The 27,142-nt window shown below is 34.9% G+C and overlaps 2 protein-coding genes across 2 annotated transcripts; both read left to right on the top strand.

Annotated features, from left to right (window-relative positions):
* Window positions 1-1,893: 1,893 nt before the first annotated feature.
* Window positions 1,894-9,951, top strand: LOC591319 (L-xylulose reductase-like). Its single transcript, XM_030984431.1, has 8 exons — window positions 1,894-2,075; window positions 3,485-3,582; window positions 4,156-4,310; window positions 5,282-5,324; window positions 6,637-6,736; window positions 7,213-7,277; window positions 8,205-8,322; window positions 9,494-9,951. The coding sequence occupies exons 1-8, from the start codon at window positions 2,024-2,026 to the stop codon at window positions 9,601-9,603; spliced, it is 741 nt and encodes a 246-aa protein (XP_030840291.1). The 5' UTR covers window positions 1,894-2,023; the 3' UTR covers window positions 9,604-9,951.
* A 14,464-nt stretch (window positions 9,952-24,415) lies between these two features.
* Window positions 24,416-26,568, top strand: LOC100893456 (elongation of very long chain fatty acids protein 6). Its single transcript, XM_011671068.2, has one exon. The coding sequence runs from the start codon at window positions 24,762-24,764 to the stop codon at window positions 25,593-25,595; it is 834 nt and encodes a 277-aa protein (XP_011669370.2). The 5' UTR covers window positions 24,416-24,761; the 3' UTR covers window positions 25,596-26,568.
* The last annotated feature ends 574 nt before the right edge of the window (window positions 26,569-27,142 follow it).

The raw sequence follows: 27,142 nt of genomic DNA, 5'->3' as shown, positions 1-27,142 counted from the left end.
GGCATATAAGGATATGCTCTGAATTCTGTTATATCATTCACCTCTGAGTATCTTTCTCATTTGCTTTGTGTAGAATGTATCTTTAATTATAATAAAGAGATGATAAAGCATATGGATCTGTGTTGCAGTTATCGTCTTTCACATCTCTGCATTGATAGCAAATTAAAAGATCCATCGAAGACAATACAGAATGAATGCAAATCAAATATAATACATGACCCATAGTTTATTGTAATCAAAATTTAAATCGTGAACATGATTATATTTTGACAAGGACCGACTTTTTCATATGGGGAGATATTTCAAAGTGAATACGAAACAAATAATACATGACCAATATTTTATTGAATTCACAACATATTATAAATATCATTCAATTATATTCAAAATGACTTATTGACGTATCATCACAGGTTTACATTTCCCAAAGTTGGCAAGGTAAAGAAAGAAGTTCCTATTTCAGGTGTAGCGACAATATACCAAACTCAACAAAAACAAATAATTCATGGCTGATATTTTATTATTTCACAAAATTTGGTTAATAATAATAAAAGTGCTTTCATTCAATAATATTCAAAATATTTGTAATGACTTAAATAACTTGCTAAAAGATGAGTGGTACATAATTTATTTCAATTGGCAAGACTATTTCTGGTAGAACAGTAAATTATTGCATTTAAATTCCTGTTTCTTAGAATGAATAAATATTCTTGTTGATTTGCAGCATGAACAATAAATAGCAATGCTGATCTCAAATTGTAGTCCATGCATGTTTATTTCTGTTCACTGATCTGGTAAGTGCTGATACGTATGAGACGTGATCAAAACTCATATTGGACTTGTCCATGACTGACATTTATCTGTGTTTTAATAATGTTATAGATATCATTCCCTTTGGGATACCATCATTAGAGTTAGTAAAGAATGTTTAAAGAGATGGAAATGAAAAGTAGGAGCGGAGAATATAAGACAAGAGAATTCTGAGAGAGAAATTTAGAGGTGTGATCCCAGCATTATAGACATGGACTGCATGACCTTGGAAAACTAGTCAGAAAAAGAACATGAAGATATGTCTCATCCACCAGGAGTTGCAGCGGGAGTCGTGGGGTCCATGCATTGCCCTTTTTTCATAAAATTTTCATCAATCAACTAAATTTCTAGGACCAATTCACTCTCAGCCACTTTCAAATGCCATGGGAAGGGTGGGGCATGTATACCAACCGAACAGAATATATTATTACCTTTTGTTTCAATGTATACATATAAGCGTGTGACTTACCAACACAAAAAGCGGACTTTCTAGAAAAAGGGGCACCTACAAATGCAAACCTCAAAGTGAAAGTATAAAACTTTAAGACATTGGTAGGCCCCGGTTATAACTCAATTGTGATTAGATTATATGATTTCATTGTTTGTTTCTCTCTTTACATGGTCCAAGATACTGCTTAAGCATCATACTTTAGTTGGATGTGATGTGTGCTATAATATAGTTGGGAGATTTTAAGGAATCGATCAGATAAATCTTATCATTAATTATTGTTTTCACTCAAACTTTCAAATTATCTTCAATTAGTACATAGCTTGCTTTGAATTCAAAATGTATGGCAACACTTACACAACTGCAATAAGGTGCATACAGAAAGTGTCAAATTAATCTGTGTGCACTAGGCTTAGGGACTTTATAATTTTTTATTTATTGTCTTGTGAATGGAACATAAATGATGTACATTTTGTCAACCATATGCAGTCGATATTCGGCCCAGATGACGCCGGAGCACACCAGCGACACATAGTGCGCTCCTTAAAACTAGCGACCATTAAGCCTGCACCCACTGAAATGTACGGATTTTCCGCACAGTATATTCAGTATAGTAGCAGTTCAGTGTCACCGACCGGTTCTCTTATTAGTCGCTAGAACTACCCCGATACCCACTCCAGCAAAGCATAGAGACATTGCAGTCAGATTGGGCGTCTGTTACCCCTCCTTTGCCGGAAGAAAAAGCATAACAAATCATTAAAAAGCATGGAAATTTGTTTTAAAAATAAGAGGGCCCTTGTTACCGGTGCCGGAAAAGGTAAGTGAACCGTCCGACTCTATGTGATTTGTGTTCAGCTGTGCAGAATTCTGTTTTAAGATGAGAGTCCCACACTTAATTTTCATTTCAGTCCGATACACTTGTATTAAAGTTGCTATTTCTCTTGGAAATCTGAGTGTGAGAGCGCGATGAGCTATGTGGTCAATGCTATTGCTAAGTAATGTGTTGATGCGATGCTAGATAACCTCGCACATCATAAGTTCATGAGTGGTGCTGTGATGATGATGTAGGTGGTGGTGGTGGTGGTGGTGGTGGTGGTGATGATGATGATGATGATGATGAGGATGAATGATGATAAAAATCATGTACGTTTAATTAATGATGATAATTTGATATAGAAGAAGACCTATATATACATTAAATGATAATATATCAGCCATATGATGATGATGATGACTGTAGACCTAATGATTAAGGATGAAAGATGAACATGATAATTAATGATGATGATGCTTGCCTTAATGAAGAAGTCTAGCATAACCCCACAGAATAACTTTGGTTGTTCTGAGAGATTTATTGCATACTTGCCCATCAACCTAGATTCCCCACCAAAGTGTATTAGAAAGCAATGATAAAGCAAGACAAAAGTAGTTTCTCAGCAAGACATGGGCATCACCATTTTCTTGATTGCATGAAGTACTATGCGGAGTTGTTTATCAACTAAATGTATTCAAATTTATAGGTGCTTCCTTCCCATGTGTTTGTATTGTTGAAACATTTCATTCACCTGCTATTAATATCCTTTGTAGTTTGTACTCCAATTGCCAGAAAGCAAATTGTATACAAAAGGTTGGTGCTGTTCTGAGGTGAAGGTTTCGCATAATCAAAATAGATTTTTCAAACGCTATATTTTAGTATTTTTAAATAAATGAGTTACAATTGTTACCCTATTGATTAATATTATATATTTTTCACCAAATGTATTTCTACCTTCTCGGCTATGAATTTTCCCCAATTGAAAATTAAAGGTTTTGTTATTGAATTAAAAAGTCTTTCCATTTAAAGCTTGATGCATGATACATGTACAACTCCAACTGGTACTTCACATTTTCATGAAAATGGCTGCATTCATGTCATGCTAAAAGACATAACATCATGCCAAAAAGTCTTGATTTATATATCTCTTGTACACGTTTGTAAGATTTATTGCACGTCAAAAGGCAGGAATTCATCTCATTTTACAGAATATCTACAATTATTCATTGGGGTCAGTTCCCCTTTAAAAAGGGCCTACATTGCTGAAGGCCCTAGTCTATAGTGTTAGTGTGTAGCACTAAGTGAATCAACTTGTAGTCTTGTGCCAAAACAAGCCACTCATAAATGCATGTTACATAATGTATGTATATGATCTGACCTTTGCTATGTTCATGTCCCTGACTTTCATGCAGGAATCGGTAGAGGAATTGCAGTGGCACTAGCGAAGTGTGGAGCATCGGTGACTGCTCTAACTAGGTCACAGGCCGATTTGGACACATTGAAGCAAGAGGTGAATAATGTTCTAAGTTTTTTTCATCCCAAGAAATAAGTAAAAAATTTCAAACAAGTTTTGCAGAAAAGGACCTGTCTACTTTTGTAACCTTAAGTCAGATCTCTAAGAAAAACATCTAACAAATAATAAAAAAAGTATTAACAAATTGCCTACTTTTGTAACCTTAAGTCAGATTAATAAGAAAAACATCTAACAAATAATAATAAAGTATTAACAAATTGCCTACTTTTGTAACCTTGAGTCAGATTAATAAGAAAAACATCTAACAAAGAATAATAAAGTATTAACAAAACAACAAAATATCCTGAAAAAAAAAATAAAAATGTAGACCTATGTTGATGTTTTTCTTTTTAAGTAATAAGTTAAATGATTTAACCCCAGTAGATATTTTTATACGGTTATGACCTCGGATTTATTTCCCTACTAGAAAAAAAAAGTTACCTTTGCAGTTCTAGGAATCTTCAATTACATTTGTCACTATGATTACAATTTTGATTTCTGATATGTTTCCACTTTCCACTGTATTTTAATTGCATTTCACTGTCTGTCCCCTGATCATTGTTTATGCAGGTGCCTGGGATTGAGACGATATGTTTGGATGTGCACGACTGGGATAAGACCAATGAAGTACTATCACCCTTACCTCCTTTTGACCTCCTTGTTAACAGTGCTGGCGTCTCCAGTGGAGAGTCCTGCCTAGAGGTCTCGGCAGAGGCCTATGACAAGTAAGGCTCCTTCATATTTTGTCTGTTAAAGGGATTGGGTAACTTTGCCTCAGATTCTGAAACAAAATCCTGGATTTAGCTCATGCTGCAATGACAATTCTAAATCTTTAGGTCAGTCAGGAACCCCATGACTTTTACAAGCCGATCGCCTGTCTGATTATTAAGATATTTATGATTCAAAATCGAAATAAAATTTTGCGTTTGCCAAACGGTTTTCATAACACTACAGTCTATTGAGGAAAATTAGTATGGTAAAACTGGTCACTCAAAGATTTTTACTTTGTTGAGGCAATTTTTGATCATTTTGAAGCGCAGTGTTTTTAAAGCTTCAATATTAGACCATATCACTGACAGTGATAACAGGTAGGGCCATGGATCTCAGATTTAATATTGTTAAACGATGCCTTTAAGGGCCAAAATGGGAATTTTCTGCAGTGTTCCCTTTTCTAAGTAATTTGTTAAAACTTTTCAATTCTGTTTTGTGGTATATATGCTACTTATTCAGCTAAATCTGGAACCCGTCTTAGAAAGAATTGCGATTGATCAAAATCAATTGCAAGTCCTTTAATCAATCACAAGTTTGCAGTATCCTATCTCTTATGTACACAGTTGTGATGATATCAACTCTTTATAAGACAGGACCCTAACCCTCGGTCTAAACTCCTGTTTAACGAGAGGATAACTTTGACCTCAGACTAATGTTCTTTGTTCAACCCAATCTTTGACAAAAGGCCTTATTCATCACTCACCCTCATAGTTGCATGCATTTTAGTCTCAATATCCTTTCATTGTTTGTTCATTTTTTAGAAAAGTGTACCTTTCTATATAGTTTGCTATAGTTGGGAGTAAAAAGAGTTACTGATTTAGTTTTACTGTAAGAAAGGGACTAATTCATCTTTAAAAAAAATGATTACTATGAAATTTTACAATTCGTGGAATGGTAATGCTTCTTTATATCTTTTTGTTTTTAGTGTTATGATGATAAATCATCGAGCGATTCTTCAAATCACAAAGGTGAGTTCAACTAATGAATAATTTGGCATGTTTTACTTTTAAGTGCATCATTATAATGAATGTTTGAATGCATGAATTTATTTACAGTGTTTTGTTCCAATATTTAAGATGTACAAATTTGCAGAGAATTTCAGAGAGAAACGGGGGTGGTGGACTGGGAATAGACGGTTAGGAAATAACGGAGAAACTATTAGCAAAGTTTACATGAAAATTGTTTTTTATAAATGTGACTTTATAACTTGTCTCCTTTTCTCTCCCTTTATCCTGCATGATTTCTCCCCCCCCCCCATTCATTCATTTTGTAGCATATTAACATGGAAGGATGAAAACCAAGCTTATCATAATGATATAATTCTTTCCTTTATAATTTCAATTCTGTCTAGGTACGTGTATATACAATTCAATTCAACTCACTTAAATTCAAATAGATTCAATTTATTTTATTTTCACATAAATTGAATAAAAAGAAAAATCACAATGACAATAACATTAAAAGAGAAAGTAAAAAGTATAGTTTACACAAACAAATTTAAATATGGTGGGTTTTGCAAAGATCACAGGTCTATCAATGGCAAACCCGATTACAAAAATTATGATATTGGTATATGTATATATGAAACAAAGCCACAAAAACCCCCACAAAGAATGTACTCAATGGTACAATGAATACTAAATCTTTCCTTATCAGCAGATCTGACATTGGAGAAAATGGACTCTCACTCAACTCCACATCTTAATCCACACTATAGATTTTCCCCTAATACCAACCGCACACTACACGATCGTCATGCGATCCGATTGTCAAAGAAATGGCAATTGCATGAGATGAGAAATTGAAAAAAACATAATATTCCTGATTTAGCTTCTAAATAATGATAAGAAACCTAAAAACTGAAATTTTAGTGCATCAAATTCTTCTCGTCAAAATAAAAAGTGAATCGGCTTCAAATCGTAGATAATCGCACTGTTGGTTTGATGTCGCTATATAATTCTGTGCAGATTAAGCTTTTTCTTCCAAGAAAGCATGAAATCCCTTTAAATTTTGATTTTCTATGCAGATTGTTGGTCATTGATATTTTACATGTTTGAATGTTTGTATCGAATGCTATTGAAAATTCTTCGAAAATCGGATTGTTGTCAGATCGTATAGTGTGTGGTGGGCTCAACTCTCATACAAAACGTAGATGTACCTCAATACTTGCATGAAGATGAAATTGAGTGTACATTCCTTTAAAGGTTTTCCAGCTGAATACTTTTTTCATTTTGAAAATCCCTTTTCCACTTATATCTCTCCTTAAAAAAAAAAAAATAGATTGTGGCAAAAGGAATGATCGCAAAAGGCGAAGGTGGTTCTATAGTGAATCTTTCTAGCATTGCCAGTCTACAGGGACTCACCAACCATGCCGTATATGGTGAGATACATTGTATACCGTATTGTGCTATTATATACGATTAGGGCATCTTATGGGATTTTTTTAATAAAAGAGATGCACATGTATATTTGTCAGTAAGTTTCTGTGTAAGTTAGAGCAAAAGGGAAATCTGCAAAATATGCACATGAAGTATGAAGTGCTTGGCATTACTGCAGATTAAATGTTTTTAAATGGTCACATGCATATGATGAAGTCCATTGCTATTTTTCTAGAAAATTTACAGACTAAAACTATGTGTACATCATTTAGATGACGTTTTTTTTAGTAGGAGATAAAGACTTTATATCAGTTTTGTACACTAATATTTTTTTCGTCTCAATGACTTGATACGCTCGAGGATGAAAGCTAGAACTTGTCATTGGGTATTGAATAAATGTAATCTTTAACTATTTCATATTTTCTTTATCTTTATGTGAGTTTCTTCCCACTTACTTTTATGTCTGTTGTATTTGCAGCATCATCCAAAGGGGCTTTGGATTCATACACAAAGGTTGCTGCCTTAGAACTGGCAAAACACAAGGTAAAACTTATTTCTCCACATTAAATTTTTGGTGTTATTTTTATAGTTGTAAGATTGTAAGCTTTCAAACATGAGTATGTATCAGAAAGAGAGATCCTTGCATGCATCTGTTTCAATTGCCACATAAAAATAAACTTCCTTTTTATTCCTCCAATTTTTGGAGTAAAGAGCTTAAAATGATAGTCCTTCCAAATGATTTTTCACAATTGGAACTTTAATCCAGACTGTAATTAGGTACCTCTGTTTTGGTCTTTCATAGCATAGTATGCATGCATTGAGTCAAACATTTTCTCAATTAACACTTTTATGTTTTTATGAAAGTCTGTACAATGTCTTGTCGAAAATTGTCCCTTTTTATAGCCTTAAAGGGATCGTTTAACAATGTTAAATCTGAGATACACGGCCCTACATGTTATCAGTGTCTGTGATATGGTGTAATATTGAAGCCCTAAAAAAATTGCGCTTCAAAATGATCAAGAAGTGCCTCAAAAAAGTAAAAAATCTTTGAGTGACCGGTTTTACCATACTCGTTTTCCCCAATAGACTGTAGTTTTTGGAAACCGTCAGGCGAACGGTTTTCAAAATGTGTAATTCCAATCATAAATATCTTGATAATCAGACAGGCGATCGGCTTGTAAAAGCCATGAGGGTCCTGGCTGACCTAAAGGTTTATAATTATCATTGCATCATGAGCTAAATCCAGAATTTTGTTTCAGAATCTGAGACAAAGTTACCGGATCCCTTTAAAAATGATTTCACTAAGAAAATAGTGCTTGCATGTCCTGTCCTTCTTTTTCCAAAAAAGTTCAGCCCCCCCAAACTAATGTATTATAATACTGCAAGCCCTGTGGTTATCTTGTAATCAGTTAGGCATTGTATAAAAAAATCTTTAATTTTTTTATTATGATGCATTTCTTTTGGCCTTAGATTCGAGTGAACTGTGTGAACCCTACCGTTGTACTGACTCCCATGGCCAGGAAGTTCTGGGCCCAAGGTGAGATGAGGGATGCAATGATCAACAGGATACCACTGGGCAGGTTCCTAGGTAAGTCGCGTCCCTCTTTAAAGGGTAATCCAAACCTTGTAATAGCTTCATTTGTATGAAGGCAGAAAGATCAGAGAAACAGAATAGAGCGAGTTTAAAATAGATACAAGTTATACGCCACTTCATCACAGAGACGTTATCAATTCAAATTTATACCAGTATGCTTCTCTGATTTTTCTGCTTTCCTATAGAGTAGGTTGCTATCCGTCAAGGTTGGATTTCTCTTTAATAGCAGTCATTGTTTGGTATTCTAATTGCAGTGACTTGTTTTCTTTAGGGTATTAATAAACGATGCCCAAAAAGACCAATGCTATGCTAAATGATGCATGATTGTTGCAAATCATGAATTTATCACATAGAGGTACGACTTCATTGCCAGGATATGGAGCTGGTAAATACATGTATTACCTTAATTTGGCTTTATATTACCTAAGCTTTCATTCAAGTATGTCAGATAAGAAATTTTAGTTCACCAACATCACTTATTCTCACGGCCTTTGCCTTAATTTGCCACTGCATTTCACTATGAAGCTACCTACATGTTTAGACAAAGAATATTTGTTTAACTTGTGTGTTACATAATGGTTCACATACACAGGATTTGCTGGAATAAATGATTACCGTAATGTCTTTACCAATGTGGGATTGTTTAAAAACAAATTGGCAACTCTGTGATTGATGCAAGCAGTTCTCCATTTGTTTGTGCTTGAAATAAGAAAAAACATTTAAATAATGTTGTGATTAGTGATGAAAGAACAGATCTCCACTATTTCAGAGAGGGGATGTGTAGCAAACATGTTTACAATGAAATGATTCGGATAAAGGCATGATAAAAGTATTTCCTTTAAAGCATATCTGCACTAGTTTGGCCAGGAGGGATAAGACCTCCCTGCATGGTAACTGGCAGGTGGTTATGTCATCAAATCAGCTCTCAATTTACATAAGAAAAAGGGGATCATGGGGGATCAACAGGTACCACTTAAGCATTGTTGGCTGTATAGAGGGTGCAATTTGCTACAAGTAGTGCAGTCCCGCTTAAAGAAAAGTGAAAATAGTGAACTTCGTAGTCCAAAAGCAGGCAGAGCTTCTCAAAAGGGGTATTTTATAGATTTGTTTATATCATTCTAGAGGAATTTACTTTTTTCTTCTTTTATTTTTCTCTCTCCTACAGAAATTGAGGATGTTGTTAATCCAGTTATCTTTCTGCTCAGCGACATGAGTGCAATGATAAATGGTATCACAATGCCTATTGATGGAGGTGCTTCAGCAGCCTTAGTCTAGGGTAGGGCTTAACTCTTTGAATGCCAGACTAAATTCTATTCCATTTTGATGTGTGTGAATTAGGTGCAAATACCATCAATGGCACTGTAGGGCTTACAGGGGAAGTCAACCTGATATTAAGTAGGTTTTGATAAAAGCAGAACAATGAGAGAAACAATTTAGTGAAAGTTGAAGCAATTTCCAATTAAAAATAGGAAAGTTATGAATTTTTGAAGTTGTCATCAGTGAAACACAAATTGGCTACAGTGTGATGTATCATGCGAGCTCCTCCCCAATTTTCTCTGTACAGAAAATTTCATTAGTTCTCATTTTCTTAGTTTTTGATGACGGAAAAGATTTGTTTCATACAGGTGTCATTTAAATTCATTTATGCAATAAATATATGTAGGGTGAATGTATAATTGAATATTTTCTTAAGGGCGATATAGATTTTTGATTTTTGTATTACAGGGGAAATGGGAGGGGAGCTTGCAAGATACATCTTAGAGTTGCCAATTTGTGTTTGATTGGTTGCACCTTCAAAAATTCATAATATTTGTTTTTTTTTCAATGGGTTTTTGCTCAAACTTTTGCTGACCTGTTCCTCTCACATTTCTGCTTTTAAATAATCCAACTTAATATCAGGGTGGACTTCCCCTTTAATTACCACCCATATTCTCTGCATTCTACATGAACCTTTGGCATCACGATGCAACTCTGCAATCACTACCAATGATCTACCTCTCAATTCCATTTCATGATGGATCCTTGTTCAGATATGACGTGGTGTTTTTGTTTTTAGATAATGGCGTAAGTGTAAAATGCTTAACTTTTTTGTACAGAGTACAGAGCTCAGTGAGTAAATGTAGAAACTATGAGTTGCCATTTATTTACAGGTTATTTTTTTTTATTTTAAAGTACTGTGGTTTACTACTTCATATCTGAATGAGCATGTAATGTGAGTCAGAAAATCTAGATTTGCTTTAGAAGAATATATGTTAGAATTTCCTTTTAGCAATTATGTAAATGATGAGAATAAGGTCTGGAAATATCATGGTTATTTTTATATACCCGGTAGATGTAACATCTACATTTGAGACAATTCCATGAAGATGAATTTCATCATATTTTTTTTTTCAGCTTAGTTAGAATTACATTTTGCAGACAGTTATGTACATTATATTCAAGATAATAAATTGCCTCATTTAAAAAACATTTTATTTAATATAGATGTAATGTCTATATGTGGGAAAATTCCCTGAGGAAGCATTTCAGTATACCCGGTAATACTAGATGTGCCTGATTTTTTCAATTCTTTGAATTTATAAAATTTACCGGCCCAAATGCATACCCATCCATTTATTTGTAATACACCAACATTTCAACGTATGAGTTACAACTGTACATGATACAGATCTTTATCACCAGTCAAGATTATTTTTTGTTAAGGAGATTGGTTTATTTGCCTGTTTCATGTAGTGAAATAGCGCCATCTCACATGCAACAATACTTGTGGGGATTGTAATGTTCCCGTGAGCTGTAGATTCATTATGAGGGTGTTTGTTTGTATGTATTAGTGGCAGATTCAACATGATGAATTAAAAGGTTTTGCATATAAATACGAGATTAACTGACATATCAGGGTTTCCTGTTTCATCACTAGTAAAAGAAATCATGAATAGAATTGAATCTTGTTATTAATATCCATAACACTGTGATTACAAAAATTCATATGAATCATGCGCTCATGCTCTTAAAAGAGGAGCCCTTATGAAATGGGGGTTGGGGGTTACATTTTTTTTGAAGACCCTTTTATTTAAAGTCTCCAGATTATTCATTATCTGTCCAATATCCCGATAAAAATGTCTCAAAAATCAGACTTTTAGATTAAACCAGAATAATGTTAAATTTAGGCTGGCTTTGTTCACATGCATTAATGGTTGTAGGTTGTAGTTCTAAATTAATCTGATCATATCACGATAATTGAAATTTAAAAGATTTTTGTTACAGTTTTAAGTAAATTAATGGTGTTAAGATGGCCATCACTGCCTTAGACTATCCTGATTTAATGTCAGTGAAAATTGATCTCCTTGCCAAAAAAAGAAAGTTTGCATAAAAATATATCACCCTATTATAATTACACCATGTATTGTCAATGTCTTGCTATCATGTGAAACATGGACAGTATTGTTATGTTCTGTGATTTCCAGTCTTGAATGCACAAAGAGTATATTTTATTAAATGTAATAGACCTACAAAATCCGTCTGAATGTCTGCACAAGTAGTATGGACCTGAAGAAATGTTTTCCACCCAATAAATCTATGCAATCACAGTATTAATGAGAAATTACCAAGAATGCGGAAATGTGTCAAAAATTATCTGCATAATTTGTATCTTTAAATGTACCGGTAAGCTTATTTTATTGACACACGCTTGTACTTGTCTGTGATAAGTGTCAGGTAACCAAAGGCATTTAGCACGGGACTGTTTTATTGGAATATTAGCATTTGAGTGTAAACAGCAAGCTTCGAGCTACATAGTCCATGATTAGCCAGATAACGAACATAGGGATAATTACTACAATAGATCATTTTCGTAATGTAATCAAATGTAATGAACAAATCTTTGTTATGTGCCATGTTGCAAATAATTGTATTCCAATAGTCTGAATGCAAATTGCATACTTTATGTATTGTTAGGTACGCAGGCCCTAATGCTTGTCCTACCTAGCAACAATTAATGTTTGCAATTCGCATTCTAACTATTGAAATACAATTATTTGCAACAGGTGAATGAAATAATTTGTAACATGGCACTTAACATCGATTTATGTTTTAAATTCGATTAAATTACGTAAAAGTCTATTCAATAAACACATTCCAACCCACTACACACAATGAGAAGATGGTTACATTTACCCCCCCAAAATGCCCTGAAATCATCATGAAGGAGGGATATAAGAAAGAAGGTAATTCAATATTTTGTTTGTTTAATGAAATACAGTTATCAACTAAATTATTCATACCCTTACCAGGTTTTGTAATTATTTCATGTCTGTTTAAAATTGATTTGTCCTAATTTACGTTTCTTACGAATGTGACCTATTACAGTATTAAGCTTACACCTAAAAGTATTAAACAAAGGCCTACATTCAACCGGTCCACCTTTAACTCTTGAGTTACGAAAAATGCATCAAATTTACAAGGGACATGAATAATGTAGTTGTTAACTGTATGACAATCATAATTTTAATAATCTTTACATTAAATTATTTTAAGTTCTATCTTGTAATGTTATAATTACTTCCTTTTGATTTTCTGAATATCATTGAATTGACTTTTATTCAAAGTTTATTGGAAATAAAAGTGCAGTCAATGGTAGAAATGCAGAAGTGTACAATGACAACCTTAAAATATAACAAGTACATATATACGTATATTGATTATATGGTTTAGCATAGAGAGTATAAGTGAGAAGGTTCAATTGAACATAGAATACAAACAAAAATGCATTGGAATATATTCCTGCTGGTATCTAACTCAGTTACAGTTACATACAATGATATCCTACTGGTATATGAAGTACCGATCCAAGAATGATAAAGACCTATGTGATACCATTTTGAATACAAAAATTAATAAGGCTGATTAACTCAGTTAACAGAATAAATATTTTACTTTACTGTGTATCTTCAAATATGAAGTAATGGAACAAGAAAGCAAAATAATAAAATAAATATATATATATATATATATATATATATATATATATATAGTTTTTACTTGGAAATACAGTAAGCTTTACGAGATAAAGCTGATCCTGTTGTGTACTATAATTGTGACTGGAAATTAAAAATATGCTGAGTATTAATAATTTGTGAGAAAGAGAAAGAATTTACATTAAGCAAAAGTTATTTTTGTAAATACAATAAAGTAAAAGACCAGATAACAGCATCCACCAGTTTTACTGTATTAATCATTTTCACCGTTCCTCTACAGTTGTCGATTTACATGTATAGACCTGCAACATTTTTTTTTTTTTAGGGGGGGGGGGGGGTCCTCACAGATATACGGGGAATGAATTCACATCCATTTGTATACACGTACAGAATACTTGAATGGAAATATTTTAATTCCTGCATTTTCACAAATCTCTGCAGAGGATATAGTATATTTCTCAATATCTTAAGTATGTACTTTAAAAATATACTTCAAAAATTACCTAAAAACCGAATGTAAGTGATTGTTAAGAGACCTATAAGAACAATATATATTTTTTTAAATTGTGGGTGATGATGATAAATACATACTAATCAGACAGTGCATGAAGTCGTAAGAAGTGTGGCACATTGATACCAATACCAATATCATTATGAATATCATGATAGAAAGGGAGAAAGAAAAAAAAGGGGAAAAAGAGAAAATGATAACAACAAAGGATACTTAAACAAAGAGAAATAGGGGGATTTAGAGAGAGAGAAAGATTGATTGATTGATTGATTGATTGATATTTTATTTTTTATTTTAATTTAATTAATTTATTTATTTATTTTATTAGGTGGTCTGTCAATGACAGATCACCTATTGTTTTCGTCAGAATTTTCTTTCTTTATTATTATTATTCTTTATTTTTATTTATTTCTCCCCACTTTTTTGTGTAAAGGATAACTGAAGATCGGTTTAGTCAATTTCTTTCAATTTTGGGACGGTCATAGGTCATTGTCATGAGACGTGACAGCAACATTTTCAAGGTCATCAAGTCTTCATGACGTCATCCAGGCGCCATTTTGTGTTTTTTTTGGTACTTTTTACTCATGATCATATCTTCATAACGGAAAGGCATTTGTCATTCATATTTATCATGATTAAGGTCAATATCCGTCCGGTCAATTTCAGGTCAAAAAACGCGCGCGCATGCGTACGTCCGGACGTCAGCGCGCGCGCAAAAAATAAAAATGCTCCAAATCGTCTCAAATTATTTTTGCATACGTTTCAGGCCATTTTAAGCGTTTCTAAAAAAAACGCGCACACGTGCATGCGCGCGCGTTTTCGCGCGTACTGGTATTTTTCAACATAAAATCGCCAAATTTTCTCTGTCATCATATTTGGCACATTTTTCCAAGCATTTTGATATCTTGTTCACCTTTTTCTGCCCAGTAATAACGGAATGAGCGTCCGTTTAAAATAATGTCCGTGCGTGCGAGCTCTTGTAATACATAGCATACAGGGGCAAAAACATGCCTATACAAAATCCATTGTAGCGCTTTAGGATGCAAAGTGAACCCAATTTCTTTTTCATATTTTGATAGAATATGAATTGGAGATATGATTTCATGTCTCATTTGACCCTCAATTAACTCATGACGTCATCATAATGGCCTCCAAACTCAAAATTTCAATTTTCATATTATGACGTCAGCAGATTTTTGGAAAATTGATTGTATCTCTGTAAATGTTGATCAATTTTCTTTCAAATTTTGATATGTTCTACCTGAGAATATTCTCTACAAATACAGTCATCACGATATTTCATTTTGACAAAGGCATCATGGCGTATTTTTAAGATTAAAGGAGGCATGTCAATTTTTCACATTTTGTGTGTATTCTCTAAGGGACATGACTTTTTCTCAAAACTGGATTCTACATTCTCGTCTTTGGCGAGCAATATCTCCGTCGTTTTATCTTTGTTTACGCTGAGCTTTGAGTATGTTGTAGCTGAGACAATAAGCTATCACAAGTGTGGCCTTTATTTTTCGATCAGATGCCGGGATCATGCTCATATTTCACTTACAAAGTGGGATTGGAGAATTCCATTTTCCGTTTACGTGTAATCTCTATGTGAAATGTTTTGGTATATCGGTAACGCACTTGACTTCCGACCTCGAGGTCCCTGGTTCGAGTCCAGGCGTTTCCAAAAAAAAAAATTCTTCACTTTTTTTTCTTTTTGACCTTTCAATGATCATAAGAAATGAAGACAGACCACCTAATTCGTCGCTATGACGAATTAAATGTCTAGTTTTTTATTTATTTTTATTTATTTATTAATTTTTTATTTTTTTAAATTTATTTATTTATTTTTTATTTTATTTTTTTTAATTTTTTTTTTTTTTTTTTTGGGGGGGGGGGGCATGAATACAGAGAAGAATAGTTTAATTAGGAGAGAAAACGAAAGGAGTATCGTGTGCCTGAGAAGATGTTTTCGTGGATTCATTCTTTTCGGCTGTTAAGCACCAGGCGAGTTCAAGCGATGCAAATAAAGGTTTATTTTTATACAAATCTATCTGCTAACAAGATATGCGTATTTGATTTTCTGCCTACTTGATTATTTGAATCCGAGAACGTAATCACCTTTTTAATACATTTTCCTAGACCATCGTTGCCAGGGAAAAAATACTCGGGGCGGCGGGCGATTTCGCCCCGGAAACACCGAAAATAGACCAAAAATCCTATTACGGGGGCGACATCAAAAAAGGAAATGATCTCAAATCGCTCCGTAACGATAACGAGCGGCCGCTCTCTACTAGCTACGTATGCATTATGTGCATGATTCATTGCTCTATTTTCTTCAATTTAGGTAAAACGATTAACAAATAATATGGCAAAGTTCAAGAAAGGGGATCACTGTGTTATAAATGGCATTTCTTTACCTTGAAAATCTATGAGGAAGATAACTCCGCAGTATATTTACCAAACTGAGATCAAAGAATGCCTAGGCGACCGATCTTTGAACAGTGCGTATGAAAAAAGTGTACCCAACTTTGGTAGCTCCTAATTAAAGAGTTATAAGCTGTGTGACCTTTAATATTTTTTTTATTGTAAAGCAGGACTAATGCCCTGCCTAATAATACCAATTTCATAGTTGTGCTGCCAAGTATTGTCAAAATCCTCGTGTACCATCAAGTTTGGGCTGAAGCATGAATGTCGGTCAAAGGTCATTCTGTGTTTGCTATCTCATTCCAAAACAATCGCTCCTTTATTGACATTTACTATTGGGCAGTTGAAAGAAAAAAGTGTTAACATTAACCCAAACTCAAAGAAATGTTTATCACAAGCAAAATGTATGATCTTCTCTTGGTTAGGATGATGACAATCTTGCCTTCATTCGTAACCTTCTTATTGAGTGATACATTATGTATAACGTTTATTAGCGATGTTATCTATTTTTATGAAAGTCTATTGTCAATTTCTTTGATATTTATCATCATAAATGTTTTTTTTCTTGCATTTGGGTTTAGTAACCTTTGAGTTTTCGATCGCTATTCGTAATGAACACCTTTTGCCCCTTATGCGCGTGAAATGGCGCAGTGGACAAGTGAGCAGAAAGAACTTAGATATCATGAGACAAGAAGTTTTTTTTTTTTTTTTTTCTTTGTGTGTTTTATTGAACAATCAAAAAATAATCACAGTATTTACAAGTTATTATAAAAACATTACAAAAAAGCAGTAAAACGCAGATCAAAACCTCACGAATAGTAAATTTACAACATTTACAACATTATAAAACAGGATTATAAGACAAACTTCCATTTTTTTAAGTGCAAGGGCAGTTTGTTTTTCTTTTTTGCAATACGATATTCAAGATCTTTATTATAGCCAATGTAAGTTCTGAAACCCTGAAAATTGGGTATTTTACTTTGAAATTTGCATAAATAATGAGACAAGAAGTTAGTAGGCTTTTACAAATAATTAAAGGTTATTTTGTCGATTAAAACAAGATTCTGTGAAAGCCTAGTTACATTGCATCAGTTTAAACAACGAAGCAATTGATGTGTACGAGGCACAATTTAACTTTCGAGGATAGGGGCGATTTCTTCTGATAAACAGGTCACGTCTGAATACTGAAATAACGAAATGTTAAACTCTTTGGCCCGAATTCACAAAGCAAGGTTTGAGCTCAGACCAAGGTTTGAGCTCAAACCTCCTTTTGTTCCGCCAAACCTCCTTTTGTTATTTACAAACCAGGGTTTGTAAATAACAAAAGGAGGTTTGGCGGAACAAAAGGAGGTTTGAGCTCAAACCTTGGTCTGAGCTCAAACCTTGCTTTGTGAATTCGGACCATTGCGATTAAGTTCTGTTAACCTTTTAAATATTCTGCACATTAACATTCCTGTGTAGATTGGCAACAAGGCTACGTCAATCCCGATTCTTCTTTAATCTTATTAGTACATCTAAGTAAGGAAGAATTTTGATTATTTTCTTTCACTGTTGTTTCGATCAATTTCGCATGAATCAACTCGAAATAATTTAAAACCAAAATGAACATGACATAGGCTATTCAACACGTACTGATGGGTAACGGCTTCATATAATAACCCTTTTTGGCAGGGTTTATAAGTGTTGTTCCTATATGGATAACCATTGTACGGTAGGGCCCTGGCGGATTTGGGAGAGGGCACAACCGGGCTTCGCTCCTTTTGAAACTCAAATAGCTCAAATTCGAACTCCGAAAGATACCACTTCGTTTGGTTAGTTTGGGAGTATTTGCAATGATAAATATCTAAGTTCAAACCTAACACATATAATGAAACAAAACATTAAAATATTTCACATAGACCATTCTAGTAAAAAAAAATAATTAAAAGAATTCTTCAAAGGGAACACCCGCTTTAGATCCACTGACAAATTTGATGTGTTCTTTCTTGGGATCCCACAAAATAACCACAATATTAACACTTTTTAGATCCACTGACAAAGTTGATCTGTTCTTCCTCGGGGTCCCCCCCCCCCGAATAACCACAATATTAACCATTTTTAAATCATTATAACCACAATATTAACCATTTTTAAATCATTATTATCAAAGAATTGCGGAGAAAAAGAGCACCGAAAAGTCTTTTTTCAGAAATTTTTCATGTATAGCCCTTTTTTTTTTTTTTTTTTACAAAATCCTGGATCCGCCCCTAGGGTCAGATGATACTTAGTTCACCTAATCTAAAAAAAGAAAAGAAAAGCTTTAAAGCCCCACTGCACTACTTATAGCAAACAATGCCTAATCGGTGACCATCGATCCCCCATAATCCTCCTTTTCTTATGTTAATCAAAGAGCTGATTTGATGAGATAACCACCTGTCAGTGACCTTGCAGGGTGGTCATTCTTCTAATATCATCCTATTCTACAATGTCATGGCATCCTTCCCTCTGGTCTGATAGAGATTGACCATTGGCAGATCTTTGACATCTATGTGTATTTTGGGCATAATATTTACACATGCGCCGGTTCCATGGATATACACGTCATTCATCTTCATTCGGCATGGGTGTACGTGCTCAGTTTACATAGCAAATGGGTTAGCCTACATCTCTTGCCCGAAGATCAACTCCCCGGTCTGAATTCTGGACTCCGGTTTAACTCAACAAACTCTAGTCTAAGCTACGGTAAACCAGACTTAGACCGCAAGCCCAGTCTAACTCAGATTTAAATACATTTTTGTTTCTGAAAGTCCATTTAAGAAAATGCATTGTTAAACTTTGCAAGCGAGCGAGACATTTTCTTTTTAATAGTGTTATGGAAACTTTTCCCTCGAAATATAGCGCCCGAGATAATAATATAAAGATCAAATAAAATCGCCCCGTTGTCTTATTGCCCGAATGATATAAGTTGAAGAGGCGCCCGATTAATTGTTTGTTTTAATATTTGTTTGGGAGGGGCTGTAGCCACAGAACTAGATAATAAAATACGTATTTTTCAGTTCTGAGGCTGTTGCCCCAAGCCTCCTCCAGTCAGCTACGCCTACGTTTTTTCATAATACATCATTTTTTTAATTAAATCGAAATGTGATTATCATAATTGTGTAAATTTGTTAACATTTTAACATGCACTGGGAGTATATGTTTTTGTTTGAGTATCTTCATGATTTCAACTAGTTATATTGATTCAATGAGAAATTTTCTTTAAAATACAAGCTAGAATTTGTTTACGATCGGGATAACATGTACAGTGTCACGTGGATAATTTCCCTTCTCTTTCACCCTCAACGCTTGTTCAGAAATGGCGCGGTCAACCGCCGGAAAAAATAAAGAATGGTGCGGTAAACTGCCGCAAATAAAGAATGGCGCGGTCAACCGCCGCGGTCTTTTTACGTGTCAAGTGAATGGCAACTGCGCGCAACAAAACCTTGGAATTATCCTTTTTATGTGCACAAGTCATGTTCACAAATGATAAACGTCAAATGCTACGTAATGTATCTACTTGGTTAAATAATATATATTATTTGTACATATATAATTGTTTTCTCAAATATCCTGATTATGGGTGACATGAGTATAAATGTAACTGTCATTGTCATCCTCACAGAAATGTTACACTTTACGTCATCATAGGGGGAAAACCGCTGAGGTTTTGCTTCGTCATATCTAAATGGGACTTTAGCCTTCAGGTGTATTTATCGGGGTATTTATTAACATTTTTCGTCGATGGAATCATTATGAGGGCGAATCCAACAACGTGTCCCGTACGACATAATGACAACCATAATATAGTCAATGAATAATATTGAATCGAAAAACAACTCTTGATAAAATGATTTTAATGATAATGCTGCCCAAAACACCATAATTCAGATTGTTCATGATAGGATGTAGAATGTGTAAAAAATGGGGAAAAAGACATGCATTGACATTGTACTGAACACGTTGCACGGAATCGCCCTTGATAATTAAAACCCTTTTGGGGCTGCAAAAGTCATGAGGGTGAAGATTTATTTCACAAACATACTGATAATGGTTTGGTTGTTGCTCAGAAACGTACGACTATAACTAATTACTATTTTTAAAAGTAACCTCCACTGATAGTTGTAATGGCATTGTCAGATTATATAACTTGACATTGGATAATTCACCTAATAAACGATCTATAATCTGTTCTGAAACAAAAAACTCCTGATAATCGCTGTGTTACAGTAGTCAATTAAGAAGGATTAGTGTCCATGTAAAGGTCACCCCAACTTGTGTTATAAGATTATTTGTATGACGGCAGAAAAATAAGAGAAACAAAATGGTGAAGTTTGAAATAAATTGGACCAATAATTTGAGATTTAAGAATGTTTGAAATATGAGATCACTAAATCTACGTGAATCTCAGATTGACAACTTGGTCTGTGGATTTTGGCTTAGTGGCGTACGTTTGTCGCGTACGAAATATCATCATTAAAAAAATTTGTTTCTCCCAAATGCCTTCTCCCTTGGGGCACTGCTATAAATTTATTATTGATGGTATATTGTTAAAGGTCCTTTAAAAAAAAGAAAAATCCTGAGTCATACATTCTGTGGGTTGAAACAAATAAGAAATTTGTCCGGGACGCGCCGGGAAACCGCCTACCAATTGATATATTTGGTAAATTATCATATCGATCCGGCCTGGATACATATCGCGAATGCACTTCAACATTGAACATTTTGTGCATCGCCATGTTTCTGTTTTCCGGCGAATTTGCTATCTAAACCTCTGAAGGCAATATTTAAACAATATTGAATGGATATTCTGCAGTCTGCACCCAAAACCCTTGAACCGCAAGTTTTACCACTACCGGTCTTTACCTTTAAGCAGAATGCGATCCCCATCCAGCCAGGCACCATATTTAGAAATATTATTCTGTGTAATGGTTTATTAAGGAAAATGGAAATTTAGTACAGGTAAGATGTTAAATAGCAAGACGAGAGACTTGATGCATGGCTGATCGTCAACGAAACGGAGTTAAGTCTTTTGTCAACTCTGTTTGTTGCTACGGCAGGCAGCCATTAAACTTCAAGCTCACTCACACATGATTATTTATGCGACACTTTCAAGGCTACTCATTATTTCAAGTATTATACAAACAGCAACAGCTTCAATATAAAATGTAAGTTCTTCTCACTTAAATCATTGGTCTGGAATCAATTATTTGCCCATTGTTGTATTTGGAATTAAATTTCCACTAACGATGAATTTACATTGTAATGTAATTTTCAAGTTTCCCAGGTTTATTCAGGAGAATAGAAGATTGATATTGTTAAGTTGTTCCATAACATCACTCAGTTTGATTTGATTGGAGATATATCTCATTATAAATGAAACAGTGTAAAGGCTATATAGTCTCAAACAAACCTACACCATTGAACTTCAAGCTCATTCACACTTGATATATTGCGACACTTTCAAGGCTACTTATTATTTGAAGTTCATGTATATACAAATGGCAACAGCTTCAATATCAAACGTAAGTTTTTTTCAATTAAATCATTGGTCTTAGATCATTGTTGTATAATTATACTACATTTTCCATGACGTTGAATATACGTTGTAATGCAATTTTCAGGAAAATCCTTTATTATTATATGATACTAAAGCAAATCGTTACGCTTATCGATAGGATAATGTGTCAAATAATAAAATCATTAGGTGCTATTATTAACCGGACTAGACATTCAACATTTATAAAACACTTATACACTATTAGTGTACAGCAAGCAAGTTTTTCAACAAAGAATTCAGAAATTAAACAACATTGCACATTTTAGTCAGGACAGATTAGAAGATGTTAGTTGGACTGTAACAGCTGACTTCTAAAAGTCTTCCATATAAATATAAATTTAAAGGAGGCCAATAATCATTATGAAAACACCACTTTCGTGACACATCGATACACTTTGAAAAGGTTGGGCATGAGAGTCAACCAAACCATCTATTGGGCAATATTTTGACGAGCGGGCCTTGTACCCCCTACTCCCCAAAAGTTTTAAAAAAAAGATTGTGATCAGATATTTACCTTTTTTTTTGCTCGAGGGGGTCAACCCCCCCTCCCCCCACTGAGCGAAATATCGGCCGGCGCGAAACGAGAATTTATTTTTAGTGCACACTACCCCCCTTACACATGACCTTTTTTCCTATCTCCATGACATGTGCCCCTAATTTGAAGCTACTAAGAGCAATTTTTGTTTAAATCACCCCCAAATCCTGCTCGCTATACGCACGCTTGTATTTATGGTTGATATACTTATGTTACTTATTAAAGGTTGGTTCAGTATTTCATTATTCAATTGGGCTTAAATTCTTATCAGGATTGGAGTTTTCCTCTTTAAAAGATGCAATTTGTATGCTCTGCGACCTCAACAATCTTAATCGCTTCCGGCTCGCTCGGAAATGAGTATTCAGACCATCACACCCAACTGTCACATGTAAAGAGAGAAACAACTATTAAAATCATCCCTGATAATGTAATCACAACTTAGGCCTATATCCCAATGTCTACACATTGTATATTTTCGCTTTGGAGTTTACCTTTTTAATCAAAAGTGCCCATTTTGTTGTGCACCCCCGCTCTCTTTAGAAGACGCTCCGCAAACCCTATACAGTGTGAGTCAAAACAAAATTAACACCTAGAAAATTGCTAATTATTTTAAAATCATCTATGAACATTAAATTATTATACATCTTATGCAAGAGTGTTTTATCCCAAATCAATTGATATCATGTGTTTGTGGTATCTGTTTACGCTTGGATGAACAGGAGCCATTGTTTAGGAGAGTGCAAACATCGACTTGCGCCAAAGTAGTACATGTGATGTTTGAAAATAACAATTGGGATTCGGGTATTAATTCGGTCTTTGCAGATCCAAATAACATCCCCAACAAAATTAATCATGCCACACATATCTATATATCAAATATCAAAGAACATTTGTGCGCGTGTGTGTGTGACTTTGTTTCTGCAAAGAGCAAATGCAATGCATTTTATTTGATACATTCAATCCACTCACTCTGATACTTTCGCGCAAGCTGATTTTTGCACTCTCGCAAACAATGCCTGTTCATCCAAGCGTGAACACATACCACACAGAAATATTACCAAACGATTCGAGATATAACACTCTTTCAAAATATGTATGATAACCTTTCGTTCATAGCAGACTTTTGAAATAAATGACAAATTTTCTAAGTTTAAACTTGACTTAAACGGTATAGTTTGTTAGGCAAATATTGTCTATCCACGCGAACATGCATTCTGGTAGAAAATAGACCATTTCCTAATGTTAAAAAATTTAATGCACACATCTTTCATTCATTATTAGCAGGTTAATGGAATACCCGTCACAAGGTTCCCAGGAAAGAAACATCAATAGATTTGAAATGTAATTCAACCGGTGTATTCGCTCATCCATGATGAACAGGCCGAACGATCGTATGCGCTGCATGAAACGCACACCCATGCCATGCCTTCGACACACCCCCAATTCTGACCAATCACGTTGCTCAAATGATCATCACGAACTTTTGGTCGAGTACCTTATACTTATTGGATTGAAACCAGCCTTCATGCTTAAATCCAATGTACACTTCGATTTCTGTCTTATCTAGTGAAATATGACTTTTTACTACTTTCCTTACATGCTAAAAAGCTTAGAGTTTGCTCAACGAACAATAGTTCCTTTGTGTTAATGCACGAGCAATCAGAATATCGCACGATCATTCTTCTTGCATAATTCCAGAGGTCGAAGTTGAAAGCGAACAATAACATCAATAAACATACGTATTTGTTCGACAGCGGCGATCACGCTCTGAACGAACGTGAGTCTACACGAGGTCAACAAAATTTGGGCGCGCCCATTATATTAAATGACGGGGGTGTGTAAGATCATAGCTGACCGAAGTACTCTTGATATTTATCGCACGCTAAATTTATTTTCACTAGTTAGGACATTCGAAGCTTATCTTGTAGTTCTTCATGGATACAATTCGCCGTAGACCTGAACAATTTTGAGTAATAGGTTTATTTTTGTCTACCATTTTGATTCACAATTCAGAAACACCCGTAATTTACTGAGTCATAGCAATTTCTCTGATACGATACGTTGAGCACAGATCGAGTACTCAAGGTGTGTTCGCTATTCAAACAGACTATTTGCGGCTTTAGCTCTAGCAGACGACAGATCGAGGGTGGAAAAATACAAATCTGAGAAGCGTTGTAATAACCTACAGGTCTGTTTGTTTTTTCCTCAAAAGGATGCAAACATTTGGTTAAACACGTTTTGTTGAAACATTAGCAACGATGCTGCGCTAGTGGATAGTTGATTCAATCTCAACGGGAGTGAATGAATGTGCTACTTAATTTTATTCACCTTCAGCCTTAGGATTATTTGATTTCATCATTACTTCATCATTTCAGACTCAATTTCTCTAGTGTTAATGTGAATTGAGCTTCTAACATGGCTCTGCCTTGGATAAAACATTTGGAAGAAAATTTTGATTCGGATAAGCAACACGTCTGGTTCCTTAAAAACTGGTGGCTTGCCTTTATCTTCTCGACCATCTACTTCGTCGGGGTCTTCGTGGGGCGGGCATGGATGGAGAATCGGCCCAAGTTTGAACTCCGCAGGGCTCTCACCGCCTGGTCGGGCGGCCTGGCCGTCTTCAGCATCGCCGGTGCGATCATCACCATTCGCGAGCTCGTCGACTACCTGTCCCACGACGGCTGGCATAGCTCGGTATGCGATGCAACTATCTTCGACGGCCGTATCGGGCTTTGGACATGGCTCTTCATCCTAAGCAAGGTCCCCGAGCTGGGCGACACCGTTTTCATCGTGCTTCGAAAACAGAAGCTGATGTTTCTGCACTGGTATCATCACATCACCGTCCTCCTCTACGCTTGGTACTCGTATCGTGATCAAATCGCTCCAGCTCGCTATTTCATAGTCGCCAACTTCACCGTGCACGCCGTCATGTACAGCTACTACGCTCTACGAGCATCCGGCTTCGTCAAAATACCCCGCCAAGTGAACATCACCATCACGCTCATGCAGCTCTTCCAAATGGTGATCGGATGCGCCGTCAACGTTTACGCGCTTTTCCAATTGAACGCGGGAAGGAAATGCGATACGACGTACCAAAATGTCGCCTGGTCGCTCGTCATGTATTTCAGCTATTTCGTGCTTTTTGCGCAATTCTTTTACAATGCTTATATCACGATGGGGCCGAAGAAAGATGTCAAGAATCGTCATTCGAACGAAATGAACGGTAATCATCGAGTCAAAATGGATTAACGAGTCCATCTATTCCTCGGAGTGTCATGTGTGTGTGTGTACGTGTGTTCCTATATAAGTAGAGTTTACAAACTCAAATTTATTTTCCTTATGAACACTAAGGAGCCTTGTGATAATAGTTATCCTTTGTTTATTTGCAGACTATATGTTTATGAGACGTTTTGTGGAGTGAAAATGATTGATAAAATAGCTTCGAAGGATCAAGTAAATTTCATAATATATTCGTAAAACTATTTTTTCCATATATAAACAAAATATGAGTTTTGATTAAATAGGAGCAGAAACTGCGGATGTAGTATAATATATGTATATATTTACTGACTATAAATCAAATGTTATAACTTTCCATTGGGTCAAAATGTAAACGGGTAACTTTTATGAAAGTCATTGTACAGCATCAAGGAAAAAACCCTCTGGTTGCTTACAAGCATTTGTGCTTTCTGAGCAGTCGGGTAAAATAACCACCATCAACATCTAATTGATCTGCTTCGGCTGTATTTATTCATGATTAATGACAAAAAGAATGTTAACTTTTTATGTGTGCAACTTGTCCTAGACATCAATATACCTTGGGCTTTTTTAAAAAGTGCAATTAATCTGTTCCTAATTTGGAAATCCCACAAGCACTTTGATTCCTTCAACTAGACCCATTACATAATTCTTGTAATAAAATAATTCACTTTAAATTTGAAAATCTGAAGACTAAAATATTGCTTGTGGATGCGGGGGCGAACACCATTCCCCATTGGGAGAAATATACAAAACAGTTTATTCTTCTCTTGAATAATTTTTCTTAGTCGTCAAACCAAGTTGATGTCGTCTAACAATGCTAACTCTTTCCTGTATTTGAATGTGTAAGTTTCCAAGGATTATGTGTTGCTCATTGCGATGGATCAATGATATTAGGCATATTCAACGCATTGAATTTCATTAATGTATTCTCATTAAACGATGTTGACAGTAGCAACTAAAATCGACTTCTAAAACTGAGTTTCATTGAATACACATCTATGACAATTTAGGAAAAGTGTAATGTGAAAATAACTTGACTTAAAGGTAAAGACCAGTTATGGTCATGTGATTGCATTGTGAAAGAAACGTTGTGGAATCGATCAGAAAAGGTTGATCATCTAGCATATAAGTATTGGTGTGTACTGCAAGGTTCTGGAATCATCAAAATGATAAGAAATATGGCCCAGTCTTCGTAAAGTTACAAGCACTGTACACAGAAAGATGTATATGGGACTATACGCACACGTGCGCGACACGTGCGTTTATCTCTCACAGACCATGTAGATAAACTAATTTACCAAATATATCAATTAGTAGGCGGTTTCCCGGCAAAACTGTTATCATCATGTATTAGTCAAAACATATTCTTTCACATGATTGATAATAAGAGCGTCCATTTCATTTTTTGAAATTGGGGCGTTTCCAATACTGGTCTTTACCTTTAAATGACAGAGAGAAAGAGAGAGAGAGAGAGAGAGAGAGATAGGGGGAGGGGGCAAAAAACACATGCAGACATAATTATAGGAGAGATGTAG

Source organism: Strongylocentrotus purpuratus, unplaced genomic scaffold (assembly GCF_000002235.5).
Source record: "Strongylocentrotus purpuratus isolate Spur 01 unplaced genomic scaffold, Spur_5.0 spur5_scaffold_14, whole genome shotgun sequence".
Taxonomy (NCBI): Eukaryota; Metazoa; Echinodermata; class Echinoidea; order Camarodonta; family Strongylocentrotidae; genus Strongylocentrotus; species Strongylocentrotus purpuratus.
The sequence above is the reverse complement of the archived record's forward strand: the minus strand, read 5'-3'. Positions and strand labels throughout refer to the sequence as shown.